This window comes from Rhinolophus sinicus, linkage group LG14 (genome assembly GCF_036562045.2).
Source record: "Rhinolophus sinicus isolate RSC01 linkage group LG14, ASM3656204v1, whole genome shotgun sequence".
In the NCBI taxonomy this organism is placed as follows: Eukaryota; Metazoa; Chordata; class Mammalia; order Chiroptera; family Rhinolophidae; genus Rhinolophus; species Rhinolophus sinicus.
In genome coordinates this window covers 41,198,361-41,221,526 of record NC_133763.1, presented here as the reverse complement: position 1 = coordinate 41,221,526, position 23,166 = coordinate 41,198,361, and the positions used below count along the sequence as shown (strand labels likewise).

Below are 23,166 nucleotides of genomic sequence, written 5' to 3'. Positions count from 1 at the left end.
CCCATTGGTCAGAAGTTGGTCTCATGGCTATGTCAAGCGGAAAGAAAAAAGGAAGACTCAGTCACAACATTCTATTGCTATGGAAGAAGGGAAGAATGGATAAGGAACAGTCGGTAGTCTGTACCACATGAATGTAGAAGATTCAGAGCATAGGTACACGTGCAAGCCTACTGCCGGCAGAACTTGCAATATTTAACGGAAGAGTAAGAATAAAGGGATGTAAGGAAGAAAACAGGATAGATACGATGCGGCTAATTTGTAGTTTGGGGGTCGGAGAAAGGCAGCAAGTTGAGGGACCTGGTATTCTCTGTATGTGAAGTGAGAATACGTGTGGAAGTGGAACAGGGGATTTAAGAAACTAATGAAGACTTGAAATAGTCATTGTAGGAGAAATGAGTTATTTAGTGATGTAGAAGGGACATGGAGTAGGATTGATTGTCCAGGAAAAGACTGGATACTACCAGATTTATGGTGGCCCTAATTCACATTCCATCCTTCCACCATACCTGAACATACCCTTCCTGCCCTTGAGCAGACTATTTCTACCAAGGAAATACAGTTGCACCTAGAATGTATTTTTCTACTTATTTGCCAAGTCCAATCAAGTGGATGACATTGTCTTACTAGGACTGACCACGAACAGGTAAGAATTAAATGTCAATGAAATGTCAGGAAGACCTTCGCTGAACGGGTGTCCCTGATGGCTACGATAAAAGAAACCATTAAGGCTTGTAGGTCCCAAGGAAGAGAAACTCAGGCCATTGAGAGAGGGAGGGAGGGAGGGAGGGAGGGAGGGAGGGAGGGAGGGAGGGAGAGAAGCTTCAGGGGTAATTTATCATGTTATGTCTTTCACATGCGCATCTTCATGTGACAACTGTACAAATCTTGTCCATTCTTTTAGGGACTGGACAACTCTTAGTTCTCAAAATTCTAGGAGCCAGCCTGATTCACTTACATAATTCTCAGACTTACTCAGTTGAGCCCTTCATACTAGACTACATCAAGGGTTATCAACCAACCTGAAGTGGCACCCTTGTTTTTTTTTAGTTTTTTTTTAAGGAGGGTGCAGCTCACAGTGGCCCATGTGGAGATTGAACCTGCAACCCTGGTGTTCTTAGCACCACACTCCAACCGAGCTAACCAGCCACTCCCCTTAGTTGTATCTTAATCCACTTTATTAGCCAGGATCCAGTCAGGAGACAGAAAATATACAATGATTTGAACAGGGAAAGTTTGATATAAAGAATTGTTAACCAGTGCTCACTTCGGCAGCACATATACTACAAAATTGGGAGATTAGCATGGCTCCTGCCCAAGGATGACCCGCAAATTTGTGCCCCACTCCATATTTTTAGAACTGAGGTATATATGGACCTTTGATACTGGTAGGTCTCACATTGCAGAGCTTTGGGTCAAGGAAGAATGATCTAATAAATACGAGATGGTCATTCACCTGGAACAAAAACAAAATTACTAACCAGTAATGGGATTTATTACTAAGAGTAGCGAGTTCTTCATACAGGAATGGTGGCTACAGGAGCAGCCCTCTAAGGCTGAGGCAGGAGACCCAAGCTCAGACTTGGAGAGTGTGGCCGTGACCCACTGTTTGCTGAGGTACTGAAGCCTGGGGCTGGAGAGGAGGGGATGCTGATAGAACTAGGAGGAAGCCACCCACTGGGGCGCCAATGAGACTTAATGGGAAGCTGGCAGGACCGGAGGACTTGCTGGGAAACACCCTCACATGAGGCTCCCGTGGGTGTCCTACATACCAATGGCCCTGTACACTGTGGGAGAAAATGAGGGGGGAAAAAAACCCCGGAAAAGCTTTTCTTCTGCAGCATCCTCTACTGACTTGAACATTGGGCAGCAGGCAAAATAAGTGTCAAGGTCTCAGCTCCAATACCACAAAGCAGAGCAATGAAAAGGTGGACTTGGGAGCTAAGGTGTTTAACTTCAAAGAGTAACTCATTTTTTCAATAGGCTGACACCTCCCTCCTGCCACCCTGAATACATTTTACCTGTGTATTACATTATGGATCATGATTATGTAATAGAAATTCGACTATCAATGCTGAGCAACAGAACGGATTTCAGGTCAGCTCTGACGGTATTTTCAGTTGATTGTATAAATGCTGTCATATTTCAGTAACAAATGTTGATACCCAGTGATTTTTAAAATGAAAAATGCCATTTCAGGAGTTATTTGAAAAGTGCTGGGAGATCTCATAGGATGGAATCAAGAAGGAATTTCAGAGACTGAAACTATCAGAAGAAATGCTTCCTTCCCCACAACTAAAGAGGTCCTGTAATTGGGTTAGTCATTCAAGGCTGAATTCATCATTTGCACGACAGGATGAGATTAGGACCAGACCAATTTAAAACTGTTTGCCAAAATAACCCATGAGAACTGGACTAGTTGCTGTTTGCGGCTGCACATTGCAATCCGTTGAAAAACTTACAAACTGCGAGCATCTGGGTCTCATCGCTCACTGTTCAAATAAAAAATTACTTATATTCATAAAGGATTAATCTTTTGGGGAAGAGAATGAAATTACCATTAAACTTTTTATCTTTTAAGTAAAAAAAAAAAAAAGCCATCACCTTTGGGCTACTCAGGAACTTAAATTTGCTATTCGTTCCCAACTACTGTACATCTAATCACAGCTTTCTGAAAATAAACAGCACAGAAGCCCTACGGCAGTTTTCTTTTGAAATTACATGCAAATTTGGGCACTTTTATTTTTCTAGACATAATCTGTAGCTTTCATTAGATTGCTAAAAAGGGGTCTATAACTCAAAGGTTAGAGGAATTAAGGAACTACACTCAACAGCGGTTATTAATTGGGCAGCGTTAAAACAAATTTTATATTAAAATCCCAAGGTTGATAATAAACTAGCCCATGTATAGAACTTAACTGCAAATTGAACATTAGAAAACAGATGAAAGGTACTAATACATGAAAAGGTGAAATCATTTCAGTAGAGAACTGGATGGAGGCTGCTAGTTATATCAAATTCTATGAAAAGCTTTTCACGTTTTCTCACGTTGTAAGAAATAATCCTGCAATCTTTCACAGTCCCTTGTTTTCCCAGTCTTTTAGAAAGTCTCTCCAAATTATGTATATATTTAGCAATAACTAGTATTACATGCTCTATCAAAATGTTCAACAGCAAACTTTAAAAATCATAGGAAATCAAATGCAGCTTGTTTTTACCTCTGTTTGAAATAAATTCCACATTTTACTTAAAATACACCATTGAATTAACATTTTAGGTACAACTATATTCAAAGGAGTAGCACCATTAATTTAGGTATGTTAAAAATATTTTCAATGTTAAGATAAACCTGGTTCTCATTACTCAAGAATATAGTTTTCTAAAGTCTACACGTCTCGTGTAAACACACTTGATCTCAATTTAAGACAAGATGACTGAATTTCTTTTTTTAAAAAAAACAGTATTTTCATAAAGGAATTTATTTAATGAGATTTTTCTGGAATTAGGTAGGTACAATTGTTAAACCCGCATATGCAGGGCTCTTCTTTGAATGCACTTGTTTGCTCCATTTAACACTTCTGCGAGCCCATCAGTTGGCCAATATAAACAGTGAGATCAAACAAGCATTAACATGGCGTAGGCTGCCAGGAACAGTCCTGCCACTGACTGAACCACCATTTTGAGCCTCCATCTCTGTTCTAAAAAGAATTAAATGAGCTAATTTATAAAAGTTCCTTCAAGTCCAAATTTTAAATGATTCTAGTATGTAAGTCAAGTGCAAAGTATTTTATAAGTACCTATGATGTGAAACTAAGTAATCACCCAATCCAAAGAACAGAAGACACACAATACCCACTGACAAAGGGAACTACCATAACTCTAGTAAGGACACATGTGTCCCAATTCTGGCCTACATGCTTAAAATTCACTTGTCTACTGGGCACCGAGATACCTCTCTACACAAAGTGTGACTCTAACATTTTATCAATTTCCAAATAAACATTTTAAACAATATTAACACATGGGGGGAAAAGCCAACACCCAGAATAAAGGATTCAATCCAGTATTTATTCCACACTCATGATCGTTCTCTGTAATCAGAATACAGTCATAAAGAACAATCTATCAAATAATTTGCCAATAATCTTAAATAATGCAGCATAGCATTACTTTTAATACGTCTCTGTTCTAGATTAAGTTTAAAAACTCAAACAGCAATCTCATTATCAATAAAAAAGTTTTGAATTTTAAAAAAAGGACACTATATCAAGCTGTTTCATAATTTAAGTATTTTCCATTTATAAAAATGCTTTGGAAGCTTGAGGCTTGAATCTATTTCTCTACTCTGCCCCATCCTCTCCCAATTTCACGTTAGTATAGGGTTCTGCAAGAATGCTAGGCTTTAAACATTAAGTTTTTCCTTTAATATAGTACTTTAAAATCTGAGAAATTCAAGAAAAAAAGATTACACGTCATGTATTTTTTCAAATAAAAAAGGAAAACTAAGTGAATAAATTTTAGGAATACTAACAGTGTCCCTTTGAGGTAGAATGCTAAAAGGACTTTTGATCAAATCACAGCCTAATTTAAACCTCTGCATCAGAAACTAACTTCTCATAAATTCTCTCTAAAGTTAACTGTGGAGAATATTAAGGGTAACATTATTAACAAGAGCCTTTCAAGATAATATACAGTGGACAAGAATGTTAATCCTACAACTGCTGCCTTCACGTACATTGAAAGCACATAATTCTCCTATAATAGACATCCAAGATCCATTCTCAAAGTCTTTAGCATTCTATTACGAAAAGCATAGCCATGCTAACTTCAGTACATAAACCATAATCCCACACCTACAAAACAAAAATAGAATTAGTGGCAGTTTATTGCCTTATACAAATTTAACCAACATGGCAACCATGCCAAAGGAATTAAAACATTTTCAGGACATATGTACAGACTGTATATCTCAAAAACAATTAAACAATAAAAATGCAAGAACAATCTGTGCATCATGTATCAAACTCAACAATTGGGTGAAAACATCAATGCAATAAATGGGATTACAAAGGCACTTCCCTACACAAAAGAGGAAATGAAAATGCAGCCTACAGGGAGCTTGAAGAGTGCATAACTACTGCAACAATCTCAACTCGGGAGGAGGAAAAAAGCAAGATTTAATCAAACATTTATAGGATTCAATGTGATCCATTTTCACACAAAAAATTTCACACAGTCTCATCTTTGTTTTTATGTTGTTTTTCTTGGCTCTCTGGTTCTATACTTTGGCTCCTTCGATGATCCTGTTTGTCAGACTGGTCCTTACTATCACTGTGATCTCGTTTGTGGGAACGTTCTTTGCTTCTGCTACGCTTTCTAGATTTTTCTTTGCTGGGGCTATGTTCCCGTTTTCTTGATTTTTCAACACTGTCAGTTCTTCCTTGACTGCCACTTCTACTTCTTTTATTTGATTTTTCTTTACTTTCACTTTTATGTTTACTTGATTTCTCTTTGCTCCTGCTTCTACTTCGTTTCCCTGCATTTCTACTTCTACTCCTACTTCTATGTTTCCTTTCTCTGCTTCTACTTCTACTGTGCTTTTTCTCTTTCTTGGAATCTTTTTTGTCATCTCTATGCCGTCTATCATCTTTGTCTTCTTTATGTTTCTTTTCTTCTACCTCACCTCTACTTCTCCGTTCCTTGGACCGTTCTCTTGATCGCTCTCTCTCCTTTTCTCGGTCATTACCTCTTTCCTTATCATAGTCACGATCTCGTCGTCTACCTCTCTCATTTTCTTTCTCTCTTTCCCGATCCCTGTCCCTTCTATCTCCTTTCCTATCACGGCTTCTGCTACGACTTCTATGTCTCTCCCTACTCCTGCTATGCCTGCGCTCTAACCCCCGATCAAGACTTCGGGATCTTCGCCTTTCTTTCTCTCTTTCTTTGGCTTCCCGCTCTAGTCGCTGGCGTTCTTTCTCTCTTTCTAATTCCCGGTCAAAACTAGAACACCCATGGCCCTCCCGATGATGGCTTCTACTTCTTGATCTTCTTGGGGACCTCCGTGGACTGAGTGATCTCCTTGGAGACCTAATATTTACGAAAGGGGAGAGAAGAAGAAAATTTGAATGAATGAAAATTGTAAAAAATTTAACTTTCATCAGTATAATTTATTTAGGTCCCTAGCTGAAACATGTCAAGAATAAAGAGGGGGCCGGCCCGGTGGCTCAGGTGGTTGGACAACGAAGCTCCTAACACCAAGATCAAGGTCGCCAGTTTGATCCCCACATGGGCCAGTGAGCTGCGCCCTCTACAGCTAAGATTGTGAACAACAGCTCTCCCTGGAGCTGGGCTGTCGTGAGCAGCCGTCAGTTGGCATGAGCTACTGTGGGCTGCTGAATGCTGCTAAGCGCTGCCACGGGCTGCTGTGTGCCGCCATGAGTGGCCGGTGGCCAATGTGAGTAGCCGGCAGCCAGCATGAGTGGCTGGCAGGCGGGGAGAGCTGCTGTGAGCAGCTGACTGACGACCAGCAACCGACAACTGGCAACCGACTGCCTCAGCCCGGGGGAGCGCAAGGCTCATATACCAGCATGGGCCAGGGAGCTGTGTCCTGCACAACCAGACTGAGAAACAATGGCTTGAACCAGAGTGGAGGAACAGAAGAAGGGGAGCAGGGAAAGCAAACAATTTGTTCTTAATTACAGATGTATAATTTTATTGAAAATGCCCTGAAAGGCAGAGAATTACCTTTTGGGACAAAGAATAACTAATAAAATTAACATTATAAACAGAATTTCCTAAGAATTTGCCACTTATTTCCAAGGACATTTGTATAAAGCATGCTTTAAAAATAAGTGTAATTCAAGAGTCACATTACCTTGAACGTCTGCGTTCAATATGTCTGTCTATTTCCTCAGCACCTTCCTTTCCATCTTTTTTGATTTTTCTAGGCCGGGTTTTAATCTGTTGATCAATATTCTTCTGAACTGGAACTGGAATTCTTGGAAACAAGGTAGAAAACCACTCCAGTTTTGTGAGAAAAGACCGCAGCATTTCTCCAATGGTCATTACACAGCCTCCACCAGCCTTCACATCTAGGTCCTACAGAAACACAAAAGATAACCTAGCCGTCAAAAAATTATTCCAATATGTACATGAATACTATAAAAAAAATTACCATGTTTGGCATCTCAAATACAAAAAAAAATTCTAACAACAATTTCAATTTGTGTACCCTTCTAATCTGGTAATGAATGGTACAGGGAAATACTTGGGCTTAAAAGTGTGTGCATGCAGGTGAGAACATATCCTGCAGCTTCATGGGCATAAAGAGAACTGAGCTCACTCAGTTAGCAAGAATATGAAACAGCCCCTTACATTACTAAACTATGTGGAACAATCAACTTAAATTTACATTCCACATACCTACTAAGTATGTATCTATTTCTGTGGAAATATTTGTACACATCATTCCTAGCACTGTAACCTAGCTACATATGAACTACTTCAGACAATTCCTATCTAAAGACTATCTTTTAACAGCTCTAATATAAAATGAAGCCCTAATAAAACTGGAAGCAATAGCAAACCAACTGCCATGAAGCAGTGAGGTTTCTAATTTAGAGTTATGTAGAAAATAAATAAATGAACAAATAATTGGAAACGCATAATCCATGATGACCATTGTCTCTGAAAAGGGTCATTACCGCATGAAGGCCTTCTTGCTATGCCCTCTCACAGCTCAGGACATGTTAGTCAGCTATTGTCAGTCCCAAACCTATAGTGCAAGCACACAAGGAAAGTGAGATTTGTTATCTAAACAGGAAAACAAGAGCTAAAGGTAAAACTGCTTGCACTCACACACATTTAAGTGTTCAGATATACAGTATTTCCAAATTTAATCGCTGCAGATATCTAAGGAAGAAAACATAAGTTAGCTTAAATAGAGATCCTGAGGTTTGTTAATACAATAAAAAACAGATTAAATAGTAGCATTCAGAAACAAACCTACATAATACCAATTATGAAGAGGGACATGCTTTTTAAATATTAAAGGGAGAAGTGCTTCAGCCTGAAAAATCTCATCTAAAAACAAAAAAAAACTGTAAAGATACAACGGTTGTGATTTATCACCTAATACACTTTTTGCTTCTTCTGAGATACTGAACAGCTAGCTCAGTAAACTGGTCAAAAAAATGCAGAGAAAAATTTTCGATGTTTACACGAGTGAGATTTTTTTAGGTGTGCACAAAACAACACACTAGAAAGATTTCCATTAGAACTATTCTTTAATTCAACAAAGTCTTTAGATAAACTTTAAAAGAAAACAGTAGTACTGAAACACAACATTCAAAGTCTACTTTATGATCCTGAAAATATAAAGTAGCGGTCAGGGTAGATATATGCCTAACACAGCTCACTAGTAAAGTCCCTTTTGAGATCTGGAGCGTCACTATGTAAGCATATTAATACATGTATGATTTAAATCTGAAACAGTTAAGTTTCCTAGAGTAACATTTCTGAGCATAAGTAACAAGCTCAACATTGTTAAGCCTGAATGGAAAACTAGATTTATAATGACAACAAAATCTAAACTAAATTAAAGAAAAGGTTTTCTTCTAGCGTTATGACTATATGTAGTATAATGGGAATCAGAAAGCTAGGATGGAAATATTTTGGTCACCTTGACCAACTCATCTAAACTCCGCCCACTTAAGTCCCACCCAGCTCTTAAATTTCGTACTTCTATGCAAGTGGGAATATTAATATTTGGAAGAAGTTAGAGGATAAAGAAGTAAAAAGTTCCATGACAAAAGCTATAATTAGTATTCTACGTGCATGTCTTATCATTTCAGTCTTGAGCATGGCCCACCTTTAAAACTGTACATGATCAATACCATACACATAATTAGGAAGAGAAAATTCTTAATAGTTATCAAAACACATTTAAATAGCTTAAAAATAACGAAATAAAACTTAAGAAATTTAACCTAAGATATATTAGAGTAAAATAAATTTAACTACAGAAAATTCTGGAAGATATTAAACCTCCAATAAATAAAAGATATTGAAAAACATCAGAGTAATCAGAAGAAAACGAATTATTACCCTTGTTGACATACCTCTTCATCATCAAGGAAGGATTCAAACCAGTCCCATAGATCTGTAGGGGGCTGTGTGTACCTAGAATTACAAAAGAATGATTAGGCTTATGTAAATTGAGACATTTATTAGAAATGTAGATAAATGCATGCTTACCTTATATACATAAATCCAAGGGCTCTAATGTAAGGAGAGTCTGTGTGTGTGATGAGACCCATCACTTGCTTGCGAGTTAACTTCAGAGTAAATAACTTATATAACAGGCAAAAAGCTGTAGAGACAATTCCTCCTGTTCCAACACCTCGAACCTTTAAGGTAAAGAGTTAAGAAAAAGAAGTAAAATAATTAACAGATATTTAATACCAATTGGCTAATCCTGTTAGGTATTAATAACAAGATATAATCCAGAACTGAGAATGGAGCATAAAAAAACAATACTTTTCTAACTCCATTCACAGGACACTTGGATTTAGATTAAAAAACACAAAAGTCTAAGATATGTCAACTAATTGTCATCGAGTATGTAGCTGACAAACTTTCAGTTTTCTAAATACACACTTAGTTCTGAGACACAGAAAAACTGAAAAATGCACGTACTTCTACTTACCCCTCCGCACATCCCTGTTTGGCCCGCTGTTTTCCTGCTCCCTTTCTCCCATGGTTCAACATGTGTGACCTGAAAATAGAAAAGAGGAACACAACAAACATTCATACTTCGAATTTTTTTTAAAAGTATGATTAAAGTAAACCCCAACTCCACAACAGAGCAGCTCTTCCAAAAGTTTTTGAAGTTGGGTACTTTGACATGAGGTATATATTTTGTTTACACACATTAAGTATGTAAACCATCTTTGAAAATCTGCTTAGATATTTAAAGAGTACCAATAAAGCTACAAGGGTTTAACAAAATCTCAACAGCAATACAGAGTAGAAATCCCATTAGTTTTGTAGAGAGCTGATACATGTGGAGCCATGAAATTACTAGTCTCATATACTTGTAAAAAATATTTGATAATATATCAACTTTGCATCTTATCAAGAGTTGCTTAAAAAATAAAAATTCTCACTTTAAAACGGATTTGAAGCTCCAACTTAAAAACAGAAAGTACTAATAAAGATTAAGCATTAAAAAAATACACTTCCTAGTTCGATTTTATGGTGATTTCAAGTTCTACATTATAAGATTAAAACATGACTTGAAATATGCTAAAACAATAACATTTGTGATGCAAAGTTTTGAAATTTTATTCATTATTTTTTACCATATCAAACATTATATTCATTCCTGATTAAAGATGAAATTACAAAGGCCACACCTACAGAGATCGTTCTTGTTAGTGTGTAATTATTTTCAGCCTAATTATGTGAACAAATTCAGTTTTTTGTCCCAGAATATAAACTGTCTATATTGTATAAATATGACTAGTCATTACACTAAGTAAGCCCAAAGGTACAGCATCATTGCTAAGGTGGGCTACCTATAAAAACCACATACTTCACCTAAAAATAGAGAATAATAGCTCCATAAAAAGATGTAAGTCAAGAAGGTCTTTTGGAGACATAAGATCCTTTGTTTCTTAAAACAAAAACAAAGTAACATCTTTTTTTTTCACTATTTCTAAAGTTGCATTTCCACCCACCCACGGTTACATTTTATAGTCTTTTTCAGTGGCTGCAGACAGAAAAGCATGCATTTAAATGTAAGCACTATACTATTTTGTTCAGCTGATTCCTGCACTGCTTTACTGTTTCATTTCCTTCCCCCAGCTTGCTGCATCAAAGATGTTTCAGTTCCTTAAAGGCTAGCCACAGGGGTGGATGCAATACAATATCTACTTACAAAATTGGAAGGCTACATAGTTTAATGATCATCTGATGTGAATGTCTTGATAACAAAACCTGGCTCTTTAGTTTTATAACTAAATTTAAATAATTTGTAGTAGATTTTTAAAGTCATTTCAAAACACAGTACTTGAAATTTGAAAAGAAGCTTTTCCTCTATCACATTAACATTTGTCTGTTATTAAACAGAAAACTGCCACAAAAGAGAAGGAACCCATTTTCCAGCGTTTGAAGTTTACTACATAAAAGTAAGAGTTAAATAATTCACCATTCTGTATCATGCTGAAAAGGCCTTACCTTTTAAGCTAAAAAACACTAATTCATAGCATTACAATTACAATACTCTTACAAGAGGGTATCAAAATTTCAGTATACTTTTTATATTCACAGTTGAACTGTATTCTCTCAAAATAATTTTCTATCAATAGCAACTAATACCTCAAAAATCCTTTAATAACCCAATCACTTAATTGGGAAAAAGGAGGACAAAATGTAACCTAAAAGCAACTAAAGAAAATTAGCACCTCTACGGACACGTTCAGATCACAGAGAATACTCCATGTGGTCTGTCAAGTGTTTTAAGAGTCAAAATAGACAACATGGATTGAATTATACTAGACGCTCTAGCTAAAATACTTAACGATCGTTAAGACTATTATAAATACTCTTTGAAAAATAACCTTAGGAGGCCTGGAAGACATTTTTTTTTTAATTACATCATTTGCAAGGAAGTGGAGAAAGCCTGTATCTAGTTGGTGAAAAGACCAAAACCAATGGCCAAAAGAACCCTAATTAGGCGTTCATTTAACCCAGGGAAATGCATTTATGGCGATTGAGCATGATTAATAGTGCATACCTCTACCTGCGACCCTGGGCTGCTCCGAGCCTCGCTGCAAGACTGAGTCAATCCTGCTAACGAAACAAGAACTGAGACAAGAGTGCAGTGAGGAGGCGCCAGGTGAGCTCCCCAGCACAGCCAAGCCAACACCGACCCTGCCGCAGAAGCCCAGGGCCCAGATAATTCTAAATAAGCCCAATGCACAGGGAACTGAGACCACTTACTCCTGACTTCCTGCTGGGAAAATTTCCAGGCCTTCTGTACACCTCTTGCCCTGGCACCTCTCCACCCTCAGCCCTCCCACCCACCCGGTACACGCACTGACCATTTCCCTGTCTGGATAGTGAATACCAACAACACGAGGCCAACACTGAAGTCAATAGGCGCCCTGGCCCGGGTGAGCGGGAGAAGCGCCAACTTCACATCAAAAGGAATAATTTTAAAGCGGTGAACTGGAGAGGCTTCAGTTACTCTTTTTCTCCCCCACCCTTGTCCCACTCCCCCCAGGGACGGGCAGAAGGTTGGCGGAGGAGAGAGATCCACAGCGGCGGGCTCTCCCGGCCTTAAAAATCTGAAAAGGAAGTGAGGGCGGCCCCAGTTTGACCCCTCCCTGGCGGACTACTGGCCACCGCTCCCAACCTTCCCCCAACCCACAAACCCTCGGAGCCCGGGGGCCGCCTCAGCCCGTCTTCTCCACACCCCCTACTCCGCATTTACCCCTCCCAGCCCCAGCTGCTTCATACCTTAAAGTAGATCTCGTCCACCACCTCGTGGTAGGTCTTGAGCTCGTAGAGCTGCACTTTGAAGTAAGGCGACGACAGGATGTTGGTCAAGATCATGGGGTTGAGGTTCATAGTCTTTTCGTTGCCCCACAGCGGCAGTACATTGCCCTGCTTCCCCGAGACCGCCGGCTTGGTGGCGCCGCCGCCGCCGCCGCACGGTTGCTGCTGCTGCGCCGCGGCCGCCGCCGCCTGGTGCTGCGGCTGCGAGTTGCCTGTCAGCGCCGGGCTGTTGTTAGCCATGTTGCGGCGAAAAGGAGGGAGGGAGAAGGGAGGGGGAGGGGGCCAAGCTCGTTCTCGCTCTTCGGGACAACGGTCCGGGACCCTACTCCATGGAACGGCGTCGGGAGAGGGGGCTGCCTCGCTGTGCCCCAGCCGGCTGAGGGAGGGCAACGAGGATACCGATAAATGGACGCCGGGTCGAGCGCAGACGCCGAGACACGGGCCGCGAGAACTCCCGGCAGAAGGCGAGCCGGCGGCCGGGGAGCGCGATCTCTTCCGCCAACTGCCCCTGGGAACAAGATGGCGGGCACGGCGGATGTGACGCCACACGCCCCAAAGTTCCAAGTGTAGCCGGCAGCCAATCAGAGACGCGCAGGGGGGCGGGCGTTTCCTCTTGCAGGTTCCGCCGCGCGTTCTGCGCGCGCTGCAGTCGCTGCGGTGGCCTGCGGTTGCTGACTCTTTTAAGTTTTTTACTGAGAATTTGGGGGCTGGAGGAAGGGATTGTGGGTCCGATTCATATATTTTGGTACTTGGATGGGGGCCCTGGTTTCTCTGGAAAGCCGGGCTGGAGAGGAAGCATGGCTGTGTGCTGGCAAATTCGTGACTGACTCCTACGGAGTATCCGAGGCTCCTGAGTTCAGTTTTAAAGTAATCTGGAAGGAGAATCGTGAGGCCCTCACTCCTCCATGTGATTCCGATGCAAGGGCTTTCTGTCTTCCGCTGGGCTGTAGTGTCGGACCAGAGAGAGGTCTTGCTGTTTGAGCCTAAATTTATTCAACTGAGATCGAGCTAACATCTTGCTAAGCATTAGAAGAGTTACTCTACCTGTAGGGCCTAGTGGAATGCTCCGGGCATTTGCTGGGTCTTCTTTCCCTCCTACTCGAGTTCTTAGATTCGGCGGATGCAGAATGCGTGGTAAACATTGGGCGAGGCACCAAATGGGGAGAGAGAGGGCGCGAGGTGAGGAAGTGGTGTAAAAATGAGTCATCTGTCTCATCTCTCAAAACCTGTTAAACTAGAGAAGGTTCGTGCTGTTTGGGAGTTAAAAAGAGAACTACAAAAAGCACTTGGGTTTCTACAGGCGTTAACAGACTGGGTAGGGTTGTCAGTCACCAGTAGAGAAGAACGTGATCATATATAGAAGCAGGGAAGATGGGGCTTGTTAAAGAGTATACAGTCCAGTTGACACAAGCCAGGAAACGTGCTATGGGGGAGTAATGGCTGGATAGCAATTGGGCCACTGAAATGCCTGGAATGCCAAGATGAATCAGAAATTCAATGATATTTAAATTTAGAGTTCTTTGGAGTCTCTTATAAGAGCACTAATCTCATTCAAGAGGGTGCCATCCTCTTGGCTTCAGTACCATCTCCTAATACCATCATCTTTGGGGGTTAGGATTTCAATATGTGAATTTGGGAACACATTCAGACTACAGCACCCATTAAACCATCACCGCAATAAAAAAATCGTACATCACTCCCAAACTTTCTCTTGTACCCTTTTGTAATCTGTCTGTCCTTCCAACTCCATCCTCAGGCAATCACTTTCTGTCAAGATAGATTAGTTTGCGTTTTCTTGAAATTTAAATAAATGGAGTCATACATTATCATTTTTTGCCTGGCTTCTTTGACTTGGCATAGTTTTGAAATTCATGTTGATTGTACCAACAAGTTCTGTTGACTTTATTATTAATCATATTCCATTGTATGGATTTACTACAATTTGTTTATCCAATCATCTGTTGATGGGCATTTGCGTTTCTATTTTGGGGCTATTACAAATAAAGCTCTTGGAGGGCAGCAGGATGGCTCAGTTGTTTGGAGCGCTAGCTCTTAACAAGGTTGCCGGTTCGACTTCCACATGGGCCAGTGAACTGCGCCCTCCACAACTAGATTCAAAACAACGGCTTGAGCTTGGAGCTGAGCCACCAGTGGGCAGCCGGTTGGCTCAATAGTTAGAGTGCAGTGCTCATAATGCCAAGTTCGCTGGTTCGAGTACTACATGGACCAGTGAGAAGCGATGGTTTGAGCTTGGAACTGGGCTGCCAATGGATGGCCGGTTTGCTCAGTGGTTAGAGTGCAGTGCTCATAACACCAAGGTCCCCAGTTCAATTCCCACATGGGCCAGTGAGCTCCGCCCTCCACAACAAGATTGAAAACAATGACTTGACTTGGAGGTGAGTTGTGTCCCCCACAACTAGATTTTGAAAAAACCAAGACATCCTGGGAAAACACACTGTTCCCCAATATTCCCCTCAAGTAGGAGGAGATAATGTCATGAGGAGAATTTAAGGGTTTATTTTGCAGAAGGAAAGAATGTCTCCAAGGCAGAGACATTCTGCTGCTGGTACCCAGGAGTCTGATGTGAAAAAGCGTCATTTAGGACTAGAGAACATAGACTTCTCTCAGTTCCCTGGAACTCCCCCTCCCTTTCACCCCCTTTAAAACTCTTCTGCTTGGTTCACCTCTTCGAGAAGGTCTTTGGCTATTAGGCCACCATCTTCCCAAGTTGCCGGCTTCCTGAATAAAGCAATCTTTCCTTGCCACCCAACACTTGTCTCTCGAGTATTGGCTTCTGAGTGGTAAGCAGCCAAACTTAGGAGGGGGGGGGGTTGGGAACAGAAAATGTACTTACAATATACCTAAACTACACTTGACACTTTAATACACCTTTAGAATATCATAGCTTGGCCTAGCCTACCGTAAACGTGCTCAGAACACAATATCCAAAAACAGCTGGCAGCACAGAACGCTGGAGAGCGTGCTCATGTGGTCGACTGGAGCTGTGCTTGCTGCTGCCACCCAGCACTGTGAGAATGTATCTGCCGCATATCACTAGCCCCGGGGAAGGTCAAACTTCTAAGTACAGTTTCTACTGAATGAGTGTTGCTTTTGCACCATCATAAAATCAAAAAATTGTAGGTCGAACCATCATAAGGCAAGGACTGTCTCTATATATTATTATATCACAATATGCGTTTATTGAATGAACAAATGAATGAGTTATTGGCTCTACCTGGTTGGATAGAAGACTGATCCAAAGTCTTCCATGAATGTGAGAACAGTTCAGGAAGTCAGTTAATGCCATGTCAGGAAAGGGTAGAAAATCATATAACACTATAATGGGAAGACCTAGGTCTCAAAGATGTGGCAGTTTTATTCAAAAGTGGAGCAGTTATCACAATGTAAAATAACAGTCATAAGAATGAACCTGAACTATTTAAATTAGAGTTATTTTATTAGGGCATGAGATTATATATTTTAGAAAAAGTTACATAAAATTGTTAAAGTTATTTAAGGTTTAAGTGGCTAACACTTAGTTATCTGAAAAAGCCTTCTCTCCATCATTTTTACATAACTGGGATGTTGCTGTATAAAAAAAGGACGACAGGCAATAACAGTTGTTTAAAGCACAGACTCTAGAGTCAGAATGCCTGGGATTAATATTTGGCTCCCCCATTTTAATTTGGGCAAGCTACTTCACTTTTCTCTGCCTTTGTTTCCTAATCTGTTAAAATGGGGATGTTATCACCTACCTCATGGAGTTTTATGAGGATCAAATTTCTTGATATCTATGTCAGTGCTTAGAACAGTACTTAGCACATACCATGTCATTAAATGTTTGCTATTACTGTTTTCTAAATAACATTGAACATTTTTATTATATTCTAAATTTGTCTTTAAAATATTATTGCAGGCCAGCCCAGTGGCTCAGGCAGTTAGAGCTCTGTGCTCCTAATGCCAAAGGCTGCCGGTTCGATTCCCACATGGGCCAATGGGCTCTCAACCACAAGGTTGCCAGTTCAATTCCTCGAGTCCTGCAAGGGATGGTGGGCTGCGCCCCCTGCAACTAACAACGGCAACTGGACCTGGAGCTGAGCTGCGCCCTCCACAACTACCATTGAAAGGACAACAACTTGACTTGGAAAAAATCCTGGAAATACACAGTTCCCCAATAAAGTCCTGCCAATAAAGTCCTGTTTCCCTTCCCCAATACAATCTTTTTTAAAAAATGTTATTGCAGTCTTATTTTCTTCCTAAATCTCTAACAGTTAACTTTTTACTTCTCCTTAGGAATCTAAATTCTGATACAGTGTTCTGCCAGAGACATTTTCATATGGCTGAAACCTGAGGCCAAACGAGTCCGGGGCTTGTGCTGCCTGCGCTGTTCAGCCAATAGACCGACACAGGAGTTGGGCCATAGAATAAGCGTTTATTATCAGAGCACCGGTGGTCTGAGAAGTCAGCGGGTTAACACCTCCAAAAACTGCCTTCACATTCTCAGACCAGCTTGGGGTTTTTAAGGGAAAGCCTGGGTGTTCCTCCAGAGGCTACCCGCTAGTTCCGGGGGTCTGCATGGAGCCTTCCCTCTGGCCACGTGATTCTATGGTGGAGTCATCAATCCAGGAAGAAGGATGGGAGTAGCCTGGTAGACCACGGAGATGGTGAGCAATAAGCCTAAGGGTATTAAGCATAAGTTTCAGGGTACTTTTCTAAACCAGGGAACTGGATGGGACAGGGGACATTCCTAGCTCAAGCTACAGGGGGATAATGTATTGTTAAGCTATAGGTAGGTCAAGGAAAGGTGAGGCTGGGACGTGGAGAGGCCTCTACTGTGGGGGTGCCAACTGGGCCCTGTTTCATGGCTGCCAACCATATAGCATGGCCAGGGTTACACAAGGGATTAATCTATTCAGCAGATAGTTCATGAACTTATTGATACCAGATTTGTTTTAAGCTGTTAACAAGAAATAAGGACTATTCAGAGGTTCTATCTGAAACCTTTGAAAATCATACACGGGAAATAACTCTAACAACCAGTCCCTCCTCTCTTTGGCCTTTGCAAGTAGGTGGCTTTGATATCAGAATGAAGTAGTGTCAGGATGTCATCATTCGACATCTGTTGTCATTGATAAACGGTCCACAGCCCCGCTTCTGAGGGGTCCCGCTAGGAGCCTTGCATGGGGACTTGTGGAAAAGCAGTGATGACAAGGGGACATTTATAAGTACCAAGAGTCTGTGAGAACTATTAAAGAGCCTTAGTTTGGGTGAGGCGACTCTTCCCTAACATGAAAACTCTCCCAAGGCCCTTGGGGCATCCCTCCTAGATGGGGTGATAAACCCCCTGAAACAGATCAACCCCCTACCAACAATGGCCTCTTCATTCCCTAGCTAAGCTCTCTGTCAACAGGGCACTGTTACCTTGCACTGGCAGCCGGAAATCAGCACTTTGGTTGGTCACCAACGATCTGAGTTTTTATATGAATGCCTAATCATAAAAAAACAGTACACCTCATGTTAAATTTGGACTCTGTTCCTTCACCTCCCCTTGCCTGGAATAATAGTGTGATTAATCTCTCGTTTATTTGGAGTATGTTACTGTTTTTATTTTGCTTATTAAGAGATATTATCCTGTATGCTACTGACTTGTAAATTATTATAACTCCCACTGCAAACATGAACTAAATAAATTGCGGGCAAACACAGTAATCCGTCTCTGAGCATAACTTTTGCTGCCTTCCAAAACTGAAACAAAACAAAGCAATTGGCACAGTGGGCAACCCAACCCAGAAGTAATAATAATTAATATCGGTTGGTACTGTGAGCTATTTCATCCTCCATGCCAAATTTGAAATAGATTAATAAAGTATGTTCAATTTATAATTGACCCAAATCTGGTAAAGCTCGTTACTAGATTGGCAAACTTTAAACTTAACATATTATTTACTATCTATGGCATGCTACTAAAAGTATCAGCTACCTGTGAATGGACAAATTGATAAAGCTGTTATAGTTTGGATGCTAATGCTGGCCACGATAATTATCTTAGTAGTGCGGTACCATATTATAAGAAACTTAGAATGCTCTATTAAGCATCTCTATAAAAAAACATATTTTGAACACTGTTGTGAAAGGCAGGAGGATGGTTGCATATATGCCTTGCTAACCCATGCTGCCAAAATAAATAAATAAATACACAAATACATAAATACATAAATAAAGGTAGTTTAAGGGTAGAATGGATTATATACTGACTTCTGAAGATCCCTGGAGACACACTAAAGATTTAGTCTGCACAAAACTTAAAGTTAAGGAAGCTCCAGATGTTGAAATGAATAACCAACCCAGTGAGTTATATCCTATATTAAAAAGAGCAAATAAGGAAGAAATTCTAGCACTCTTATTCGGAGCATTAAGTAGCATAGACACCTATAGGCAGAAAGGAAAAATGCTACCACAAAAAGCAATCTCCAGAGTAGGAAGAAACTGAGACCTTTTTTGCCTCTAACGGGTAGCAATCCACACCCAGAGGACGATACTTATTGTAATGCTTTTGACCCTGATAACTTGAACCGTCTAGAAGCTAAGCCTGTAAGAACAGACAAAACTGCAACAAATGTTAACATGTATCCAGAGTTACTGCAGAAAGAGCTTATACTAGACAAGAAATGACAAAAACTAGAATGGAATTCCAGCAAACTGATTTGGACACAGGAGCCCAGTGGCTATTAGATTTAGGGTCCAAAGGACACAATCTGATTCTAAAAGGAGCAGAGATTGTGCAACTCCAACCCATTTCCACTGATGGTAAATGTAATCAACAACTTAGAGCATTTGGAGAGCATCATAATATTAATACACAAAGGTCTTTATTTGACTGGGGAGCAACAGCCTGGAGATTAAGATGGTTTATACCTAATATATTGTCCCCTAAACATCTCCATGAGAAATAGCAGGGGAAGCTACTACTAATATAATAATGAAATTAAGACCATGATTTTTGAAAGGGGACAGACACCTTCAAAGCTACATGTGGAAGCTAGAGAACAAATTAAAAGTATCATTTTAAAAGCTGCCCTGCATAGGACGGCAGGTACCAGAAACACAGGAGAGCTCACTGAGATAGGAAGAACAAGGCCCTTCTGGCCACCTAAACAATTTAGACCACCACCCTTTAATCCAAATTATACAAACAAAAACCCAAATAGAAACACCAGAAACTGTTTACAGTGGCAGAGAAACAGAAACAACCAACCTCTTAGAGTAAATACACCTACAATAACCCACTTACTATAAATAATCCCTTTGTAAAACCTAATCCCATTAATAAACAAGCCACTGATAGACAAAGGAGAGAAAGTCCCATGGATCCCCTGCAGGGACTCAACAGTCTCTGGCTCCTGGCCAAAGCCTGAGACAATGGCCATATGTTATCATGGCCATTTCAACAGAAATCCCTTTGGTAAATAAAAATATTGTTTTTACTCTTTACTGGACCCCAAGTACCAAAGATATAAGGATATCCTAATTTAGAAAACTTTAAAAAAATAAAACAGGATTAATAGAAACAAAGATGATATTTTTATGTAAATTTTTCTGACTTTGTTGTGCATCAGTGGATTCCGAATTCAGGTCCCATCAAATACCACTACCTGGTATATCCACAGTAGGCTTACAGGATCAGTTGTTCTGGGAAGGGAGGCTTCCTTTCCTTACGCCAGAAAAGCATGTGACCCCTGGCAATAATAGTTAAAGCCGGTAGGCAATGGCAGAGTCACCAGAATCCAACGCATCATTGTTAAAACCTGTTACAGCATTAAAAGGGGCAAGGGCAGATTTGTGAGAGGCCAGAAACATGTCTTATAACGATTGATTCTTCACTCTTCTCTGTTCTAAAGAGGTTTTAAGGAAGAGAGAGGAGAGATAAAAAGTAGCAGAGGTGTAGGGAAGCAATGTCAGAGAAGGTGACCTAAAGACCCCAGCCTTTTTTGCACTACTCTAAATAAACTGTGGAGGGCAGTTGGAGGACATTTTCTCTCCAAGGGAGAAAATATCCGTCGCCAGCTCCAACCAGAGCATGGCGAGAATCAGACTGACCTGGGTTCTCGGTCAATTCTACAGCTTATGGAACTTAGGATCTTGGGTAACTTGAAATCTCAGTTTCTCATTGGTAAAATGGAATTGGTGGTACTCAGCTTGCAGGTTCTCATGGAGATTAAATAAACACTGTATGTAAAATGTCTAGCACCACTGTGTACAGACACATGGTAGTTGCTTCATAAAAGATACCTATAATAAAGTACTACTTGTTGCTTTGTTGTCATGTAATTACAGCTCTTCTTGATTCTTCCTGTGGCTTTTATGGCCCAAGACATAAAGGTATATCTTTTTGAGTTAGAAATTTGTCATTGTAGCCTGAACACTCTCTTTAAATTGGGTAAATTCCAACATAATGATACTTATTTCAATATAGAACCCTCTTCTCCCCTCCCCAAATCTTACATCCCAAGGCTTTCTCACAGCTGAATATGACCTAGACTTAACCCATCAGATATGCCCATAGAATAATTAGATTCAGAAGTGAGCAATGATCAGGGGAGTACAACACTGATTGGGCAGATTACTTTGTAAGTTATAGTAATGTCTAACTACTATGCCGTATACTTGAAGCTAATATAATATTGAATGTCACCTGTAATAAAAAAAAAAAATTTAAAATCACCCTGTGAAGTTACTTATTTTCCATAGAACCCCCTTTTTTTTGTCCACAACATCCACCTTTCTCTCACCCAGCATATCGAATTCATCGTGAAGTCCTAGAAACTGAATCCGAAATATGTCTCTGGTAATCCATTTTACTCCACCAACACTGCCACGACCCCAGCCCTTAACTACCTGCATTTCTTATCTGGTCTATTATGATGGTTTCTTAACTGGTCTCCTTTATCATCCAGCCTGGCCTCCTTCCAATATGCAGCGGGTGCCAATATATGTATATATATATACACATTTTAAGAAAGGAAAAAACTATCAAAATTGTAATACTCAATATATACCGGTAACAAAAGATGAATACAAGTCACTTTCTGCAATTACAAGAGGTACTCAACGTGGTTACCATCAGCGTAATTTTAATGCAGTTTTTCCTTTTTAAAAATGTGTATACATTTTTTTTGGCACCCTCTGTGTTTTTCATGCTGTCACCAGGACATTCTTTTCAAAAACTTAATCTAGGGGGTGGCCGGTTAGCTCTGTTGGTTAGAGTGTGGTGCTGATAACACCAAGGTTGCCGGTTCAATCCCCACATGGGCCACTGTGAGCTGCGCCCTCCTTTGAAAAAAGCAAAAACCAAAAACTTAAACTGGTCACATTGGTTAGCCTCAGGCTTAAAATCTTTTGATGGCTTCTTTCTCTTAAAGACTAATCTCAATTAAAGGGACCATAAAACTCTACATGTCTGGCCCACTCTTCCCTTACTTCCTCTCTTCCTGTGACATAAGAATGTGCCATGATCTCTCATGACTTGAGGGCCTTTCCTTATGCTGTTCTTCCAGTCAGGAATGTGCTTTAAATAACTAATAAATAAATGGGAATGTGCTTCAATGCCTGTCTTTCATCCTCTGTTGGCCTAGTTGACTCTCATTCGTACTTTGGAAATCAGGAAAACCTTTTCTGACCTACAGTCAAGGTTAGTTTTCTTTGATATATGGTCTCACAAATTATATTTCTCAGACTATAATCTCAGTTGATAATTATATATTCATTATGAAAATAGGAACAGTGTCTGGTTTTGTTCTCTATTCCCAGTGCTTAGCATAGTTTTCAGTAGAAAACACGCACTCAATACTGGTTGAAAGAAAAAAAAAGTGAACAACGAAAAAAGCTGGCCCCGTATCTTCCAACAAGCATAGTAGTGGAGGTGGCAGTGCTTCTCACATCTATTCTAAGCCTCGGTTGGGCCGGTTTTGGTGGTGCAGGTATTTCTGATAAAGAATCCCTTCGGTGGTTGGGCCTTGTTCCAGGCTGTGCCTTGGAAGAGTTGGCTTCTCCAGTTGTCTGAGACATTAGCTGAGATTTCAATATCTTATAATAAATTTCTTACAACTAAGAACCTGATTTAATCCATTTCTAAGTAAAAAGCATCAGCAAACTTTCTCTTCATTCCACCTACCCCATCTTTGTGATCAGGTCACCAGTTTGGTGTTAAAAGTCATTTTGGTTTTTAAAACATCTTAAATTTATGCCCTTCTTTCCACATTTTAATTCTTCACTTCTCTCACCATAATGACCCTCTGAAGCAGGTAGATCTTCATTTCACGTCTAAGGAAACAAAGGTGCAAGGAAAGTGCTGAATGGGCTAAGCTGAATCCTTGAGGGCTTCCAAAGTACACATCCTATTTCCTCTCCAACCACATTTTTCTCTGAGAAATCCAGATCTCCCAAGAGGCAACCCTGTGTTCTCTGTGAGCTCAACCATCTGCCCAGACCTTACATGTGATTGAACCAGGAGTGGAGATTTGACCGAAGTTAACGAGATTTCCTCTCCTGAACATACAGAGACTGTATCTGTTAAGCTGTGAGGGCCCCCATGTGCCTGAGGGTCCTGTC

General features: G+C 40.4%; 1 protein-coding gene and 1 pseudogene across 1 annotated transcript; one reads left to right on the top strand and one right to left on the bottom strand.

The window, feature by feature from the left end:
- Positions 1–1,256: 1,256 nt before the first annotated feature.
- On the top strand, positions 1,257–1,353 carry LOC141568715 (U6 spliceosomal RNA; annotated as a pseudogene).
- A 2,691-nt stretch (positions 1,354–4,044) lies between these two features.
- PRPF38B (pre-mRNA processing factor 38B) lies at positions 4,045–13,094 on the bottom strand. Its single transcript, XM_019746497.2, has 6 exons — positions 12,520–13,094; positions 9,704–9,772; positions 9,253–9,404; positions 9,117–9,177; positions 6,872–7,095; positions 4,045–6,084 (listed from the first exon to the last, which is right to left on the bottom strand). Exons 1-6 carry the CDS (start codon positions 12,796–12,798, stop codon positions 5,226–5,228), a joined length of 1,644 nt encoding a protein of 547 aa, XP_019602056.1. The 5' UTR covers positions 12,799–13,094; the 3' UTR covers positions 4,045–5,225.
- Between the last annotated feature and the right edge of the window lie 10,072 nt (positions 13,095–23,166).

Excerpts from the sequence above, each read along its gene's own strand:
- PRPF38B (XM_019746497.2), bottom strand. The coding sequence starts at position 12,798 with ATGGCTAACAACAGCCCGGCGCTGACAGGCAACTCGCAGCCGCAGCAC. Across the intron at positions 9,773-12,519 it reads TGGACGAGATCTACTTTAAG|GTCACACATGTTGAACCATG; the intron begins GTATGAAGCAGC and ends TTCTATTTTCAG. Across the intron at positions 9,178-9,252 it reads CTTGGATTTATGTATATAAG|GTACACACAGCCCCCTACAG; the intron begins GTAAGCATGCAT and ends TTGTAATTCTAG.